This window comes from Engystomops pustulosus, chromosome 3 (genome assembly GCF_040894005.1).
Source record: "Engystomops pustulosus chromosome 3, aEngPut4.maternal, whole genome shotgun sequence".
Taxonomy (NCBI): Eukaryota; Metazoa; Chordata; class Amphibia; order Anura; family Leptodactylidae; genus Engystomops; species Engystomops pustulosus.
Window position 1 is genome coordinate 215277897 of NC_092413.1, and position 20079 is coordinate 215297975.

General features: G+C 42.5%; 1 protein-coding gene across 1 annotated transcript; it reads left to right on the forward strand.

The window, feature by feature from the left end:
* The first annotated feature begins 1662 nt into the window (after window positions 1–1662).
* Window positions 1663–19703, forward strand: LOC140122682 (cytochrome P450 2K1-like). The gene is made up of 10 exons (XM_072143792.1): window positions 1663–1819; window positions 9670–9852; window positions 10351–10513; window positions 12095–12244; window positions 13275–13435; window positions 15623–15799; window positions 16783–16924; window positions 17993–18177; window positions 19060–19201; window positions 19391–19703. The coding sequence occupies exons 2-10, from the start codon at window positions 9679–9681 to the stop codon at window positions 19567–19569; spliced, it is 1473 nt and encodes a 490-aa protein (XP_071999893.1). The 5' UTR covers window positions 1663–1819; window positions 9670–9678; the 3' UTR covers window positions 19570–19703.
* The last annotated feature ends 376 nt before the right edge of the window (window positions 19704–20079 follow it).

A 20079-nucleotide genomic window follows, 5' to 3' on the forward strand; every position in this document is an offset into this window, starting at 1 on the left:
TGGATGTTTGCTTTCCTCTATCCTATATATTTACATATGAAAAGTGAGAGTTCAGCAGTTTTCGTGCACCATGAGCTGCGGCGAGGGGGGGTTGTTAGATGACGCTGCATAACACAAACAGGTGAGCTGAGTTTTTCTCAGTGATATAGACAAAGACTTATGTCAGGAGGTGAACGGAGTTTATCTGTTGTACTTTAGAGGTGATCAGAGTTTGCCGGCAACAGTTCACTATAGAATGATACAGTATATACAATGTATGTATGATATAATGTATGTATGTAGTATGTATAATAGTCACTCCTCCAGATTGGCCATCACTTAACTCATTTTAGGTACTGGAAGTGTTTTTATTGTAAAGTTATGCTTCAAAATAGTTAAATTAATAAGTTATAACAGTTCCAAAGTAAATGATACTGACATTTACTAAATAATTTACACTAAACAAGCAAAATTTTTTATTTTTTGTGATTTGTGTAGTGGTCAGACCAGGTTACTACAAATCAGCCCTAATCTATTTACTCGTTCAGCTATTACAAAGAGGACAGAGCTGTCTGTTTCATGATTCTTTATGGCAGGAAATGTCACTGTGGTTCTAGTAGTGACTGGTAGTGCCCTTTCTCTGGCTCCCCCATGTCCCTGTAGAGGATAGTGTAGAGTTTTATAGTAAAACAGTTTTTTTTCCAAAAAAAAGATAAATTAGATGAAAGTTTACCTTTCTATAGGTAGAGCTGTGTCCCTAGTCCCATGGGAGTGGTGAAGGAGGAGTCAGGCAGAAATATATGATGTCCGGAGGACATGGGAGTCTTTTTTATTCAAAATCTATTCATGACCAAGCGATTTCCCCAGGGTAAGGGGGGACGGCTCCTCACTAGCCCCTCCCAGGGGACTAGGGGCACAGCTCTGCATAGAGAAAGGTAAACTTTGCTCTAACTTTGCTTGGAAAAAAACTGTTTTACAATAAAAGCTCTTTGTCAACATGTAGACTATTCTCTATGGAGAAATGGGGAGACAGAAAAGGGACTCCTGATGACAGGTTCCCTTTATTCTCTCACAATTTAATCATTGTAAATCATTATACCTCACTCTGTGCACTGAAATTCATGACACAAGCTGCCGGATGTGCCCCCAACTCCAGGAGATAATTAACCTTTTAATGTCAGGTGTAGCAGTAGGTAAGTATGTAGTAAGAAAACAGAGACTATGGAGATTATCTCTTCTTACTGTGTGCAGCAGGTATCTTATTTTTCTATATTTCTATATCATTCATAGTGCAGAGTTGCTGTATCTAAGTTACGATAATTTAAGCATTTATGTTTTATAAAGCTGTACTGCTGTATCCAAGCCACCATTATATAAGTGTCCACACTACTTAGGGATAAGAATCTGTATCTAAGCTGTCATTATACAAGCACCCACCCTACATAGAGCTGAGCTGCTGTATCTAAGCTGCCATTATGAAAGCATCCACCTTACATAGAGATGAGCTGCTGTATCTAAGCTGCCATTATTTAAGTATCCACACTACATAGGGATGAGAAGATGTATCTAAGCTGCCATTATATAGGCATCCACCTATTGAGGAATGTCCAGGGGGTGGTGGATCCTTCAGTTTTCTGCACTCACACATATTCTAGTATCAGAGAAGTGAGTGTGAGTGTGAGTGTGGGCTGGACTGTCGTGTCAGCTGCTCTTGTGAATACAAGGGTCATACGTTCCTGAAGTCTTAAAGCTCAGAGCTTCCTGCTGGATTAGACAGGTCCGACCATCCAGCGGTGTCACCTCCACCCCAGGAGGACGCTGAACCAGTCACAGGGTGCAGGTAGGTCACCAACTCCTTATATCACTACGACTCCAGGTGGGACGAGGTTCTACATTATTCCTATGTGTTTCTACCGATTTTTGGCCGAGACATTATTCATTGGAGTTTATGTGTTGTCCATAGTTTCACATAAAAGTGAATTGGTAAAGTTACGGTATAAAACCTACATGGTAGGACAATTACTTCTTCATATACTATGAATATATCAGAATGTTTTTACATGGCAGAACTTTAGAGACAGCTATTCATAAAATGCAGTGAAACTTGAGTAGTTATTATTGTATTGTGTGTTATACTATACTAGATATAGCTGCCGGCGTTGCCCGGGTTAGTAAATAACTGCTCTTAGCTATAATAAAAAAAATCTCTGACTGTCTCTGGCACTGAATGTCCCTGTCTCTGACTGTCTGACCATTTCTGTCTCTGATTGTCTCTGTCTGTCTCCAACTGTCTCTGACAGTGTCTGTCCCTGAGTGTCTCTGACTGTGTCTGTGTCTGTTTGTTTTTTTCTCTGTTTATGTTTTTGTCTCTGTCTGTCTCTGACTATCTCGACTTCTGACTCTGGGTTTCTCTGACTGTCTCTGTCTCCTACTGTCTCTGACTGTCTCTGTCTCTCCTTGTCTCTGATTGTCTCTGTCTCTGATACTGTCTGTCTCTGATTGGCTCTGACTGTCTCTGGTTTTCTCTGTCTGTTTCTGACTGTGACTGTCTCTGACCATCTCTGTATCTGTCTCTGGCTGTCACTTTGTCTATGGGGGGACGTATCAGAAGTGTCTGAAAGCAGAACTACGCCGGCCTGGTGTAGGATAAACGCTGCGCTACTGGCAGCCCGATACATCAAGAGGCAGAAGCCTCTTGATATATCGGGCTGCGAAATCGCAGCGGCGGGGCGATCATTCGCTGGCGCCAGCGTCAGCGTATGATAAATATCCCCCATTGCCTATATTAACCAATCACAGCTCAGAGCTCATATTAATAGCAACCAATCACGGCTCAGCTTCTAACTGCCACAGCAGAAGCAGACAATGTCTCCTGAACATGTTGGTTAATAAGTGGATTTTGGAACGTCTGGGGTTAAAATTTCAGCTCAAAGCTAAGAAGTTCCCACAGAGGGTGACTGTGCAAAATTACAAAGGTGACGGTGCAGATTCCTTTAACTGACATACATACATAGACACATACATTCACACATACACACACATACATACACACATACACTCATACGCTCATATACATACATATATATATATATACATACATACATACAGCCAGGTTTATATATTAGATTATGTTATTGTATGTTGGTGAGCCTGGAGCCCACCAATATGATGGACTCTTAGGCCCGTTACACACTGACAGTGTGCCATCTGGAACAAGTGGCCCAAAAGCTGACAACCAGAACTGAATTAAGCATTTAAGTTGAGTTCCGGTTGCCCAGTGTTCACGCTGGACGTTCCAGCCAGCACACAATGCGAGCGTGATGAGATGCATCTCCTTTGCTAGTGTATAAAGAGCCTTAGATCTTTAGAGTTGCAATTATTATTGTTATATATATCTATAATAATAATCTATAATCTATGTTCTATAGCCTGGGTCACTTTGTGGTATGAATAACTTTTTCAATTTTTGAATTTTTGCTTTTTTCTCCCCTCCTTCCAAAAGCTACAACTTTTTAAAATTATCTGCCATTTAAAGGCCAATTATTTTTTGTGGGACAAATTGAACTGGTCCCATTTCATATTCTGTGCAATGAACTGGGAAGCTGGAAAAGAATACCAGATAGTAAAACAATACCTATGTTTAATTTTTTAATGGGCTTTGTTTTGGTGGTGACGAGGTGAGAGAGAGATAATATGGCTGACAATTAGAGATGAGCGAGCACTAAAATGATCGGGTACTCATTATTCGAGACGAACTTTTCCCGATGCTCGAGTGCTCGTCTCGAATAACGAGCCCCATTGAAGTCAATGGGAGACTCGAGCATTTTTCAAGGGGACCAAGGCTCTGCACAGGGAAGCTTGGCCAAACACCTGGGAACCTCAGAAAAGGATGGAAACACCACGGAAATGGACAGGAAACAGCAGGGGCAGCATGCATGGATGCCTCTGAGGCTGCTTAATCGCACCATTATGCCAAAATTATGGGCAACAGCATGGCCATGACAGAGTGACAGAATGAAGCTAGATAGCATCTAAAACATCCAATAATTGACCCTGACACTATAGGGGACGGCATGCAGAGGCAGCGGCAGCAGTGGCAGGCTAGAGAGTGTCATGGTGACATACCCTAAATGGACTCAGATTTCACCAAAGGAGGTGAGCAAGAAGCGCTGAAATGATTTCCTATGTGAACAAAAGGTTGATGGTATATTTAGTCGATAACACAGCATGGTGGCGACATAGTGACCAAGTTCCATAACGTATCTGGTGAAACACCCGAAAAATGAGCCTGACACGGCTCTTTTGATAAAGGGACGACATGTGGAGGCAGCCATGGAGAAGACTTCCATGATTAGGAGCGACAGTATGGGGCATTCATATTGCGCTGCTATGATTGCAACTTCAGGTCTCCAGCATGGCGGCGACAGATGGGCCGAGTTCCACTATGTATCTGGTGAAACACCTGAAAATTCTGCCTGACACAGCTCGTTTGATAAGGGGACGATATAATGAAATAATATCGGTAAATGATAAAAGTTTGCCAGTATATTTTGTGGATAACACAGCAGGGTGGCGACAAAGTTAACAAGTTTGATGTGGAAGCCATGAAAACAACCCAAAATTCTGCCTGACACAGCTCGTTTGATAAGGGGACCATGTATGGAGGCAGTGAACTAGTAGTAGATTAAAGGTGCTGAAGTTAAAACTATGTTAGTTGGATCTTGGAATGGAGCTGGCGCTCTGCTGCCAGGCGAGCTTTCGCCAATCCAAGCCCCTGTCTCTAGGCTACTCCCCAAACAGCACTTCTAAGAACCTTTTGTATAAGATCAAGTGTAGTAGTGTTCTTATAAGTTTGGGTTATGGCGGGTAAGGGGAATGTAAACAGATGCGCAAGAAGCGCTGAAATAATATCGGTAACTGATAAAAGTTTGCCAGTATATTTTGTGGATTACACAGCAGGGTGGCGACAAAGTTAACAAGTTTGATGTGGAAGCCATGAAAACAACCCAAAATTCTGCCTGACACAGCTCGTTTGATAAGGGGACCATGTATGGAGGCAGTGAACTAGTAGTAGATTAAAGGTGCTGCAGTTAAAACTATGTTAGTTGGATCTTGGGATGAAGCTAGCTCTCCGCTGCCAGGCGAGCTTTCGCCAATCCAAGCCCCTGTCTCTAGGCTACTACCCAAACAGCACTTCTAAGAACCTTTTGTATAAGATCAAGTGTAGTAGCGTTCTCATAAGTTTGGGTTATGGCGGGTGAGGGGAATGTAAACAGATGCGCAAGAAGCGCTGAAATAATATCGGTAAATGATAAAAGTTTGCCAGTATATTTTGTGGATTACACAGCAGGGTGGCGACAAAGTTAACAAGTTTGATGTGGAAGCCATGAAAACTACCCAAAATTCTGCCTGACACAGTTCGTTTGATAAGGAGACCATGTATGGAGGCAGCTATATGGACGACTTTTGGAGGCAGCTATGGCGATGACGTGTGGAGGTAGCAATAAAGACAACGTGTGGAGGCAGCTAAAAAGACGACGTGTGGAGGCTGCTATGGAGACAATTTAATTTGGATAGTGCCTGTATGTGGCAGTCCAAAAAAGTTTTCAAACCAGAGGAGCAGGTAGGTGGTCCTCCAGAAAAATTAAATAGATTGAGTGCCTGTATGTGGCAGTCCAAAAAAGTTTTCAAACCAGAGGAGCAGGTAGGTGGTCCTCCAGAAAAATTAAATAAATTGAGTGCCCGTATATGTTGCAGTCCAAAAAAGTTTTCAAACCAGAGGAGCAAGTAGGTGGTCCTCCAGAAAAATTAAATAGATTGTGTGCCTGTATGTGGCAGTCCAAAAAAGTTTTCAAACCAGAGGAGCAGGTAGGTGGTCCTCCAGAAAAATTAAATAAATTGAGTGCCTGTATGTGGCACTCCCAAAAATTGTTTAAAACAGAGGACCGGGTAGGTGGCCCTCCAGAAAAATGAAATACATAGAGTACTATAGCTATAGCCAGTTGGCCCTGGCAAAAAATAGCCAGTTTCCTCTGCTTTAGTGTACAAAGAGGAGGAGAAGGAGGACAATGAGGAGGAGGAGTGCATACATTATTCAGGTTGAGCTTCTTTCACCTGGTGGAGAATGGAAATTCTGAGAAATCCAGGCTTTATTCATCTTGATAAGCGTCAGCCTGTCAGCGCTGTCAGTCGACAGGCGTGTACGCTTATCGGTGATGATGCCACCAGCTGCACTGAAAACCCGCTCGGACAACACGCTAGCGGCAGGGCAGGCAAGAACCTCCAAGGCGTACAGCGCCAGTTCGTGCCACATGTCCAGCTTTGAAACCCAGTAGTTGTAGGGAGCTGTGTGATCATTTAGGACGATGGTATGGTCAGCTACGTACTCCCTCACCATCTTTCTGTAAAGATCAGCCCTACTCTGCCGAGACTTTGGACAGGTGACAGTGTCTTGCTGGGGTGACATAAAACTGGCAAAGGCCTTGTAAAGCGTACCCCTGCCAGTGCTGGACAAGCTGCCTGCTCGCCTACTCGCCTACTCTCCCTCGCTACTTGTCCCGCACAAGTACGCCCTCTGCCGCTAGCGCTGTCAGAAGGGAAATACTGTTTCAGCTTGTGCACCAGGGCCTGCTGGTATTCATGCATTCTCACACTCCTTTCCTCTCCAGGGATGAGAGTGGAAAGATTTTGCTTGTACCGTGGGTCCAGGAGAGTGAACACCCAGTAATCGGTGCTGGAATAAATTCTTTGAACGCGAGGGTCACGGGATAGGCAGCCTAGCATGAAATCTGCCATATGCGCCAGAGACCCAACACGCAAGAATTCACTCCCCTCACTAGCCTGACTGCCCATTTCCTCCTCCTCCAACTCCTCCAACTCCTCTTCTTCTGCCCATACACGCTGAACAGTGAAGGACTGAACAATGGTCCCCTCTTCTGTCTCGCCAACATTCTCCTCCACCTCCTCCGATATGCTCTGAGAAACAGACCTAAGGGTGCTTTGGCTATCAACAAGGGAATCTTCTTCCCCCGTCTCTTGTGACGAGCGCAAAGCTTCCGACTTCATGCTGACCAGAGAGTTTTTCAACAGGCCAAGCAACGGGATGGTGAGGCTGATGATGGCGGCATCGCCACTGACCATCTGTGTTGACTCCTTCAAGTTACTCAGCACCTGACAGATATCAGACATCCACGTCCACTCCTCATTGTAGACTTGAGGAAGCTGACTGACCTGACTACCAGTTCTGGTGGAAGTTGACATCTGGCAGTCTACAATCGCTCTGCGCTGCTGGTAAACTCTGGATAACATGGTTAATGTTGAATTCCACCTCCTGGGCACATCGCACAACAGTCGGTGAGCGGGCAGTTGGAGGCGGCGCTGCGCTGCCCTGAGAGTGGCAGCATCTGTGCTGGACTTCCTGAAATGTGCACAGATGCGGCGCACCTTCGTGAGCAAATCAGACAGATTGGGGTATGTCTTGAGGAAACGCTGAACTATGAGATTTAACACATGGGCCAGGCATGGCACATGTGTCAGTCTGCCGAGTTGCAGAGCCGCCACCAGGTTACGGCCGTTGTCACACACAACCATGCCTGGCTTCAGGTTCAGCGGTGCCAGCCACAGATCAGTCTGCGCCGTGATGCCCTGTAATAGCTCTTGGGCCACTGCCTCTTCCAACCTGTTCTGCTATAGGACTCGCCTCCATCTCAGAAGCACTGTGTTCACCCGGCCTATCAACCCAGCTTGGGTCTGTCAAATCATCATCCTCCGATCCCTCAGTCTGCTCCCCCCTCGGACTTCCTGCCCTGACAACAACTTCACCACTGTTTGACAACCGTGTCTCCTCATCGTCCGACACCTCTTTACACACTTCTTCCACTACGTCAATAATGTCATCATCACCCACAGACTGCGACCGGTGGAAAACCTGGGCATCGGAAAATAGCTCAGCAGCAACCGGACAAGTGGTTTGTGACTGAAGAAAGGGTCCAGAAAACAGTTCCTCAGAGTATGCCGGTTCAAATGCCTAATTTTGCTGGGAGGGGGCAGACTGGGGGGAAGGAGGCTGAGGTGGAGGAGCTGGAGGAGTGCTGATTTCGGTGACATGGGTGGACTGCGTGGAAGACTGACTGGTGGACAAATGGCTAGAAGCATTGTCCGCAATCCACGACATCACCTCTTCGCACTGTTCTGGCCTCAACAGTGCTCTACCACGAGTCCCAGTAACTTGAGACATGATGAACCTAGGGAGTGTAACTCTGCGGCGTTCCCCTGCTCCCTCATCAGCAGGTGGTGTCTCACCCCGCCCACGTCCACGCCCTCGTCCTCTACCCCTAGCCCTCGGGTTAAACATTTTCAAAATTAAAGTGTAAACTTCAAATTTTTTTTTTTTGTGTTTTTTTTTAAACAAAACGATGCTATCCTATTGCTATGGCTAGTTTCTAACCTACACTGACAGCACACAACTGGATTTTGTGCTGTGCCTGATGACTTTGAGTTATAAAAAGAAATAAACGTAAAAAAAAATAAATCAGCAGACTCTGCCTAATTCAAATCAAACCCCTAATAAATTGTCCCACTTCGGTGTTTGAGGTGGATATGTGTGTCGCTAAGAGCTAAACACAACGGTCGCAAGTCTCCCAGCAAATTCCTCACAATATGGTACTATCTGCACTACTAATGCCAGCAAGCCCAGCCACAAGCAAACAAAAAAAAGGAAAATATAACGCTATTGTAGGCCTAAGTAAGCCGTTGGGGTTCTCCTATGGCTATTTTCTAGCCTACACTGAAAGCACACTGCTTTGCCAGATGACTTTGAGTTATAAATAGAAATAAACGTAAAAAAAAATAAATCAGCAGACTCTGCCTAATTCAAATCAAACCCCTAATAAATTTTCCCACTTCGGTGTTTGAGGTGGATATGTGTGTCAATAAGCGCTAAACACAACGGTAGCAAGTCTCCCTGCAAATTACTCACAATACGGTACTAGCTGCACTACTAATGGCAGCAAGCCCAGCCACAGGCAAAGCAAAAAAAAGTAAAATAAAACGTTATTGTAGCCCTAAGAAGGGCTGTTGGGTTCTTGTTGAATCACTCCTGCCTAACACTATTCTAATAGAACACCCTAACGCTTTCCCTGACCAGCAGCAGCTCTCTCCCTCTCGGCATCCAGACACAGAATGATCCGAGCAGCGTGTGCAGGGGCTAGTCTATTCCAGGGTCACCTGATCTGGCCAGCCAACCACTGCTATCGACGTGTAAGGGTACCACGTCATGCTGGGTGGAGTGCAGAGTCTCCTGGCTTGTGATTGGCTCTGTTTCTGGCCGCAGTATTCGTCCGAGCAACGAGCAGTTTCGAGTACGCTAATGCTCGAACGAGCATCAAGCTCGGACGAGTATGTTCGCTCATCTCTACTGACAATAACAAGAGACAACTTCTCCCAGTCCTATAATCTTATAGGAAATCTACCATCTAAATAAACCATCCTGATAAACCAGGGACATTACTCATAGATCCAGGCACCGGGGCTGTTCATGGCCTTCTTTTCTTCGAACATCAACTTAGATAATTATGCTAATGAGTAGGACTGGAGTACACCTCTCCCGAACATCCATGTGACATTGTTGGGCCTGGAATATGTGGTTTGCTGTTCCATTACACCTCATAAACTTGTATTGTTCTCTTGCAGGAGTCTACCATGGACCTGGCCACCATCATTCTGGCCATTGCCATCATCCTCATTTTGGCTGTGGTCTTTAAAAAAAATCAACTAGACCGTTACAAAAATTTCCCTCCTGGACCAAAACCTCTACCGATCCTCGGGAATGCACTGCAGCTGGACCTGTCAAAGCCTCATAAAGCTTTATTGGAGGTAAAATCAAATATGTTCTACCATTTTTGTTTCTTTGTACTTTTCATTTTAATTTAGTCAAAGGGGTCAAAACACCCTCCTACCAGTTGGTATCAGAAATTGTCCACCAGAACTACTTCTGAATCTGGAAGGAGATAATCCCACCAATGTGGCAGTGGCCGTTTCTGGTTATTGCAGCTTCTCTCAAGATTATCTCTCAAGGGATTATGAGTTGCAGTACTCTGTTGAGGTCACGACACATGGTACAGAGGTCTCTGTCTCTGGTTCTGTTTGTTGTGGTCGTTGTGGAGGCTACAGCTTCTGGTACTAGTTGTGCAGGTGGACAATTTATCATTTATAGTGGGTTGGAGGATCATTATCCTTTGTTTTAGAGAGCCATATAGAAATTATATATGAACCAGATGGAACAAGCTTTGGTGCAAGTAAATTTTGGATTTCCACAGATGAGTTGCATTGAGTTCCTGTCATAGATTTAACGCCCCTCTTCTTTTTTGGAAGATGTCTAAGAAGTACGGCACAGTCTTCAGTGTACAGTTAGGTTTCGATAAGTTGGTGGTTCTGTGCGGCTATGAAACCATTAAAGATGCTCTAGTCAACCACGCAGACGAATTCTCCGACCGACCCAAATTAGAACTTTTCTCTAAAACGACAAAGGATCATGGTAACTAATGTTTCTTTATATTACCATCATAATTTTATACTTTTTAATTTTTAATACCATATGGGTTTGTTTTACTATAAGTCTTCCTGTCTATCTAATTTGAGATAAAGTTCCAATAAATATTCTGGCCATAAACTTTTTACGATCAATCAAATTTATTAAATATTTTATAGTTAAACACAAAATTACAAAAACAAATTAACAAGTAACAAATAAAATATACATAAAAGTATTGCACAAAGCCCATTGCCTCCAAAGTCATCCATAATATAACTTCTATACAGTTCAGAAGATAATAAGGGGATGATAAGGACATGTAAATGAAATGTATCAAGTAGAAAACCATAAAAAAAGAGACTAGTATAGGGTGGGAGGTGTGCAAAACCCTGACACGTATTTTGCTTAATCTGGAAAAATATTTGTATAGTAAATATGGTATCTGAATTCTTACCACATAACACAAAAAATAGATCGTAAGTAGAGGTGAGCAAATCCAAATATTTCTGCTCGGGTTCAGGTGCATTCCTTGCTACTCTGACATATTGCCGCATTGGCAGAACAGCCAATTCCGGCAAAATGATGCCGCTGGCCAATCACAGCCATGTCTAGTAGCTAGAGGTATCAATGAGCTGGATTGGATGTTCTGCTGTCAATATGTCCAGGTCGTGAGGGATGCACCCAAACCCTGAACAGAAACTTTGGGTCTGCTCAACTCTAAAGCATTTCTAATAAACTCTCATACACCAAACAAAACCCAACGTTTCCTTTCAGGGGTCAGAAGCGGCACGGCAAAATGACGCATCTGACAACTAGTCATTGCTAGCAGCTAGGGGAATCAATTAGCCAAATTGTCTGGTCAGCCATCAATCTGGCAATACGTCCAGGTCACGTGTGATGCACCCAAGCTCCGAACTGAAACTTTGGGCCTGCTCACCTCTAATCTTAAGTAGTTATTTTTCATATTTTATAATGATGTTCACCTCTGTGTAGCACACAACATACACTACTTTTCTGAAAAGTTGGGGTGTTTAAGTAAGGTTTTACATGACCCTACATATTTATCATAAATCTATTATAATTTTGGGTACTTTAGGAAGTGTCCATAATACATTCACTCTTCAGATATGCAAATTAGGAGTCAGAGAGCACGGAAAATCACACGAGCAAAAAAGTTAATTACAATATTTTTCCCCCTTGGAGTCACCACTAGTGGGCGCTTATGACATATCTGCATTTAATTTTATTACATACGGTATCTGTTGATTACATGTAGACAGAATTATAAGCAGAATTAGTGTATTGTGCAATTTGAATTTGTAGTATGAAATGTTGCGAAGTTTTGCAGAGACCACCTTGCTGCAAACATTAGTCACCCTTATCCATTTTCCACAGGTTTTGACACTTTTTCTTTGATCTGATCAGACAAATCTATAATTTTGGAAAATCTGACGTACACTTTTGAATATCAAATGAGGTTTTTCAGTTATTTACAATAAATATTAGCAAAATAAAATAAATAATTGTAAGGAAAGTTTTTAATTTTCTACCTCTGCCAAACCTGATCTGTATTACTCCTTTTAGGTCTTATATTTGCTAATGGAGAAAATTGGAAAGTGATGAGAAGATTTACCCTCTCAACCCTACGAGATTATGGAATGGGGAAGAAGGGCATCGAAAACAAGATAATGGAAGAAGCGAGTTGTTTAGTACAGGCTTTTAAAGCCTATGGAGGTGAGAGTCTTATCCATCGCATCCACATTACCTTTGTGGTTCATTTTGAACAAGGTTCAACCTCTCGGGACAATCTCACGGTTGTGAAAATATAGTCCTCAACCAGCTCTGTTGTTTTTTCAAATGAGTGAACCATATGTGATAGAGCAACTAACATGATCTTAAATGGGTCATTCAGGTTAAAATACAAAAAAAAAAAATATTCCCATGGCACAGTCACTATCTTTGAGTTGACGATTCCCGATAGACCAGAACCCTGTGCAATGCGACTGTTCCTGCTTATTTGACCATTGAAGGTAGCGTATGGCCACAGTGGTAATGGGAGAAACCAATAGAGAAAATAAACAGAAAAAAGGGGGGGGGGTGCAGAATCGGTAGCTAAAGGGAGGGGTGATCAAATGCAACAATTGACCTGCTTTGCATATTAAGGGCTCTTTCACATTGGCGTGGTTGTTCAGCTTCATTGCGCATCCGTTGTCCGCGATCTGCCTTGGTTGTGTCTCTGTTTTTCTTCCATTTTGTCTTCCTGTCTGCAAAAGAAATTGAAAGTGTTGCAAACATCACACCTGGTTTTTCAGCCTCATCAGTGAAAAAAAAACGGATGTTGCTTCCATTTTTTTTTTTTTGCGGAACCATAGATTTCTGTTGCCTTCTGTGATCCGCACCAGGGAAAAAAAATAGGACGTTCTTCAGAATTTTTTCCATGTACAACGGATTTGTAAAAATACAAGCCAATGTAAAAACACACATTTTGTGTGGCATTCGTGGAAATCAGTGAACCACAGATTTGAAAAGCAACGCCAATGTGAAGGAGCCCTAAGGCACGGGGGGCACATGCAGCAATTATTCATTAAATACTTCTGTAAAACTCAATTTTGTACAACAAACTTTTGGTACGTTTTGGTACCAAAATTCTGCCATGGACACCTAGCAAGAAATAGTCTAAGACTGCAATGATTTATGATATGTAAATCACTTCAGTCTTAGACTATTTCTTGACAGTTAACAATTTTTATTTTTTACATTTCAGGAAAATCATTCGATAACCTTCAGCTCATCAATACAGCGGTGGCCAATATAATTGTGTCCACAGTAATCGGTGTTAGGTTTGACTATGAAGATCCCACCATAGTGAAGCTCGTTAATTTAATCAATGAGAATATCCGACTATTAGGAAGTCGTTTGGTCAGAGTAAGTTATTCTAATTTTGATTAACCAGTTCCTAACCAGGCCATTTTCCCATAATTTTGTTCATTTATATTTTATTTTTACAACATTTTATGTATTTGTTTTTTTTTGTTTTAGATATTGTAGGTGTAAAATGTGTCTAAAAAATGTAAAACAAAATCCAATAGTGTACATTTTCCCAAATTAACCACTGCTCTGATAAAGGTCTGATCATGGCGGTCTGACTGCTGGAACGACAACAATAGACAAAACAGGATTGATCATTATCCATACAGGGTGACTTAAGTTACAGGGGTTTTCCCACCAAACAAGTTAGGCCCTATAACTTGCTGCTTGGTGGGGTCACATTGATGAGACCCAACAGATCACGAGGGGTCCGATGGGATCCGTCAGCTCAATAGAGCCTACTGCTCAGCTCATCTTGGAGAGAGTGATGAGGGGTCCAAAGGAGGTACCTTGGACCCCCCCGTTCTTGAGATCTGTGGGCGGGGGGGTCTCATCACTGAGACCCCACCTATCAACAAGTAAGGCCCTATCTTGTGCATAGGGCCTAACTTGTTTGGTGTGAAAACCCCTTTAACCACCTTGCATATTAGTGTGAACCACCTTGAGCTATCATTTAGTTGGCAATTAGTCTTTATGAATGTTGGTGCCTCTCAGAAGCTTCCAGGCTTGTCATTCAATGATTTCTATTACATCCTGTCTTGCAATATAATGGGGCACATTTACTTACCCGTCCTGCACGATCCCGGAATGCACATCAGCTGCGAATCACTAAGATCGTGCTCCCAATTTCCTGCATGTGTCGCTTCCCCCCTCAGGTCCGACGGAGTTCACCTTCTTCTTCCTGGTGCATGCAAGTGCATTGTCTTGCAACACAATTTAAAAAGTTAAATCCCGCGCTGAGTCCGAATCCATTGGATTGTCCGATGCCCCCCCCCCCCCGGTTTCTGGCACATGAAAGCCGTTGCGCCAAAATCCGATCAAGTGCGACACATTCCCTTTCTAAATACCTGTCGCAGCCATGCATTCCCGAAAATGTCGGTGTATCCGACAGAAATGCGATCCACGGAACCTTAGTAAATAAACCCCATTGTGTGAATGATTGGTTCCTATAGGTTCCAAGGTGATGTGTCCAACTTGCATGACAATCACAGCGTGTGCTGGCCGGGATGTTCGGCTAGAGGGCTGATAACTGGAACTTAACTGAAATGCCGAGATCAGTTCCAGTTTCTCGGTGTTCGGGACAGATGTTCCACGCGCTGTGAGTGCCACGTGAGTTGGATGCATCACACCCACTAGTGTTTAAGGAGACTCAAATGTGGGGGGCATAAAAATTGTAAAAAAAAGAATAAACTGAATAACTAAATAAATGAATAAACTCTTTAGCTATCCCTATGTCCCAAAAATATAAAATAACTATCCTATGGGGGAGCACAACAATCATGGGACAAAAACCACTGTTGCTGCTTTTTTCCACACCATTAATTGTAATCAAAAGTGATTAATACATCATACAGTTCCAAAAATGGTATCACAGAAAACGTCAGCTGGTCCTGCAAAAAACTTCCACAGCTCTGAAGTGTTAAAAAGTTGTGTTAATTATAGTACTGGTAATGGGAAAGGTATTAAAATAAAAATATAAAACAAACTAATATTTCTATGACCACAGAAATGTGAGGGTAAGTGTAATTTGAAAGACGTAAAATAATTGTGCACAAGAAAACGGTGCAACTTTATTTGTCAATTTCATTACATTCCTTAGAATTACATAGAATATTAAAGTACATTGGGGCGATTGGATTGTGGACGGATTCGGAGAAACCGCAGCATTTAAAAAAAAAAAAGTGTTGCTGGACACGTGCTTACCTGCACCCACGATAGCTTGGTGAACTTCAGTGCATTCCGATGGACTTCAACGCAGCAGCGACACCTGGTGGACGTCGGAGGAACTGCCTTAGTGAATCGCCGGAAGACCCGAATCCTCCACACAGAACGCGCCGCTGGATCGCGAATGGACCAGGTAAGTAAATCTGCCCCATTGTCTTATTACTTTTAGAACTTTGATATTAGGGCCTAGTAAAAAACTGAAATGCTAAATTGGAAGAGGTCAGAGTGAAGGGGTTAATTAATTTAAAATGATGTCTCAGGAAAAAAAGTCTGATTGGTATTTTGTTTCCTCCTATAAAGCTTTACAACAGTTATCCGTATCTGATCCACTGGATGCCAGGCCCACACAAAAAAGTTTTTGTGAACATGAAGGAGCTACACGACTTTATACGAGCTACATTCACAAGGCAGAGGAAAGAACTGGACGTCAATGACCAGAGGAGCCTCGTAGACGCCTACCTCGCTAAGCAACAGGAGGTAACAACTGGTTTTACTCAATAAGTTACAAAAAGTCATAATGGCCACTAATCTGGCACATCTGCCATGGAAGATAAGTACAATCTTGTTAAAGGGAACTTTTAAAGGGGACTTAAGAACAGGCGCAATAAACCTTACTCAACCCACATTGTTAAAAAGTGCAGTGCAAACGTCCCAACTAAAATCTGCCTCCTCCAACCAGTAAAATCTTTCCCCTAACTTTTTCTGCCTTTGTCTATGTTAACCCCACCCAGTTGTTTGTGGCTCCACCCACCACAGATGGATGATAGGTGAAATGGTGAGAAGATCTTCTGTTTCCCACACGTTGCTCGCCATGTAGAGAGAGGGAGAGCATTCTGGTAAGGACAGGAAGTGGACAAGGAGAGGACTTCCTGTCTCCTCAGGTCAAGATTTGAAGAGACACAGAGCTGTCAGTAAAAAAAAAGAGGCATGCTTCACTGGTAGCTTGGGATAAAAGTTGACTCTTCTTTTCAGAAGTTGACTCATATTTACTCATTTGCATATCAGAAAACCAGCTGTAATTAAAGTGCTGTGCCTCAGTGGCAGATAATTTTAGGTGATATGGAGAGGACTTTTAACCCTTTACCAGCAGATATTACTGGTGTAAGGGGTACAATTCTAGTGAAAGGTCTTCTGGACTGCTTTGTATGTACCTGTAAAGTACATATCTTGACATGTACAGTCTAGAGGAAAGGTAATGAAGGTCATATTAAGATTTAGCATGTAAGGTCTCCAATAGCAGGAAGATTATTGGGAATTTTTTTGCTGCCGGTAGTTGCCTTACAGCTAGGTCTGATCTGAGGTTTGTGAATAAGAGAATGGGGGAAGGCTGGTGTCCTGTAACTTAGTGTCCTGCAGATTCATGTCCTTCATGTTTGTCCTACATGAAGGACGCCGCTGTAATACATTTCGTTTTAAAACTGTGATTGACCAAATTTATTTTTTGATTTCTGATTTTGTAGGGAAAACAAGAATCCAAATTGTACTTTCATGATGAGAACCTGATTGCACTTGTGGAAAATCTGTTCACTGCGGGAATGGAGACCACCTCAACTAGTCTGCGCTGGGGTCTTCTACTGATAATGAAATATCCAGAAATTCAAAGTAAGAAAAATCGAGCAACGCTTCATGGTTGGGAAATATGAAATATGTTAGAAAATATAGTTTGTGCCTTCCAATTTTTACACCAGGTTGTTAAATGTAGCTTATCTCCATGAAGACAAACCAGTGGTAGGTCAGTAGTAGCCGAGGCCTTTGTGTGGCCACCCACGTATTGGGTGAGATTTATCAATCTGTCTACACCTGGAGTCATTTGTATCTGAAATGGCTTTCTCCAAATTTATTAAGGGTTTAAGACAATTATCGGTCAGTTTTCCTACTTGTCCAAAAAAGGGAGTGGGTTTGGTAAAAGGGGCGTGGTTTAGTTTGTACGCCAGAAAAGTAGTAATAGCAAATTTTGCTGTTTGTGTCCACTCAACACTATTTACATCTCTGGAATTAAGCTTTCACTAATTTTCAGTTCCCTTTCCTTCAAAACTCGTTCTGCATACCATAATCCTAATTTCTTCCAGTATATTATACCCATATTATAATTGTGATCTCCTAGGGTTAGATATCTCATCATTGGTGTACAGTGGCGTAACAAGACTTCAGTGGGCACCAATGCGAACTTAGGATCGGGACCCCATATACCTAAGCCCCTGTTGACACCACCCCTTCACCCCACACATTATACTGCAGAATACACATATACCATACATACACTCCCACTTACACTTGCACAGGGCCGGACTGAGGTGCCCTGGGCCCACCAGAGAAATTGATTCTGGGGGCCCACCATACTGTTACCTAGAAATATTTCCAATTGCACAAGAGTTCACAGTGGCTCCATTGGTGATTTTATGCCAGGGCATAAATAAAAGAGGTGTTATAAAAATTACCCCTTGTTTCCCTGGATTTCTGCTGGTGGCTGGGCCTTGTTTTGGATGCAATACTACTACTCTTATCTTGTATATATGGACACAGCACTGTACTCCTACTCCTATCCTTTATTTATGGACTATTATTCATAGTCCTCTGCTGACCCCCTTATTACATACAGTAATTTATGTATTGTTATTCCCCCATGATCCTCACTCATGTCTAATAATATGAAGATAATTTTTCTAATAGAAAAAGTTCACAGTGAGATTGAATCAGTGATCGGGTCGGCCCAGCCTCAGATAGAGCATAGGAAGCAGATGCCGTATACAGACGCCGTCATACATGAGATCCAGAGGTTTGGTGATATCGTTCCAGGGAGCGCCCCACATATCACCTCTCAAGATGTGATCTTCAGAGGATACTCTATTCCTAAGGTGAGAGTCTTACGAGATAAATTGTACGTTGGGTCATCGGCAGAGCAATAAGAGATACTGTATATAGAATTATAAAAAGTATGTATGGAGTTGTTTAGATTTATTGGTGAATCTCTTTTGGGGATAGGCAAAGTTTGCTTAAAATTCCGAGGATGCTCCCCGTAAACTTTTTGTTCTATAATTGAGAATTGAGAAAATTTTTCAATTGCTGGACAATTGTGTATGCTTAGCAAAAGGAAATTGGCTCCAGCAACCTTTGGGATTTTCCAAAACTCTTTCTATAATTAAAGGGGGTTTCCCACAAATTCAAGTTAGGCCCTATCCACAGGATAGGACCTAACCTGCTGAACGGTGGGGGTCTTGCTGATCTCTGTTAGCTCCATGGAGATGAATGGAGCAGAATGGACTGAGGTACATGGGACCCCATCGGACCCTTGTTTTTGTAATCTGTGGGGGTCTCATCACTGAGACGAGACCCCCACCAATCAGCAAGTTAGGTCCTATCCTGTAGATAGGACCTAACTTGAATTTTGGGAAAACCCCTTTAAATCTCATTGAAAGCCAAACAGAAGTACATGTTGACGTGTTTTGCACCTACATCCTTTGGTATAACACGGTAAGTAAGTTTGAAACGCGTCAACATGTACTTCTGTATTACTTTTAATAAGATTTAATTAAATTAAAACGTTTTACCAGATCACGTTCTGAAGTCCATTCCCTTTTGCTGTGTATGCACGCTGATCCGGCATTTAGTCTTGTGTACGTGGAGATCTTCGACTGGATTGGGAAGTTCTACGTCTGGGGAGAGAGAACTGGAGTGTGCATTTTTATACAATCATTTTACATGCTAAAATAAAAATATATAACTTTTTCACCCCCCAGGGCACTGTTGTTATCCCATTGCTGCACTCTGTGCTCAGAGAGGAAGAATACTTTAAGAAACCCTATGAGTTTTACCCCGAACATTTTCTTGACTCAGAAGGAAAACTAAAGAAGACTGAGGCCTTTATCCCATTCTCCATAGGTAACACTATGACTAAATGCCTACTAATACTTGTAAGTTTTTTTACTATTATAGGTGTGGTCTTATCACTGAGATAAATAGGTACCGTCGCTATGTAGCGTATTAGTTAAAACAAAGATTTCTCTGAAATCTTTCTCAGAAATTGGGAATATCCATAGATATTCATGATTTGTCTTGGTTTTCTACAAGGTAAAAGAAGTTGTGCTGGAGAGACCTTGGCCAAAATGGAGCTGTTCCTGTTCTTCACCACCCTCCTACAGAACTTCACATTCAAGGCCCCACCTGGAGCTGTTCTGGACCTGGATCCTGCCCTCGCCTCAACAAATGGCCCCAAATCCTATGAGCTGTGTGCTGTACCCCGCAGCTAGAAGACCTGAAACGCATGTGAAGATACATTCTCAATGCAAAGGAAAAAAAAAACTTTGCTTTAAAGATTTGTCCTATGGATCAAAAAATTAAGACATCAAATTTAATATGTGTTGCGCTCAAAGGGCACCAAATTCTTTTTGTACACAGAATAGTGAGGTAAAAATGTCTCTTTTGTTACTTCTCATTCCCTTGTTCCCAGTCTGTGATTCTGCAGACCTTTATCTGTCTTTCTTTGCACCACATGTTGTGCAGCCCCCTCCACCACCTTTTGTTGTCAGAACACTGAACACTGCACAACTGCACAGTTATTAACTCTTAGTGCTCACACAGCACCGACTGTACACTGGTAACTGTTTTACTGCTGGTTTCTACTATTTAATACATGCTTTATGTTCCTCCATGTGATTACATCTGCAAGGCTAGTCAGTATATGCATCCTCAATGTATGCTATTCAGTGTACATTGGATTTACTTGTAGGAATCTCACGGAATTTGCTGCAAAATTACTG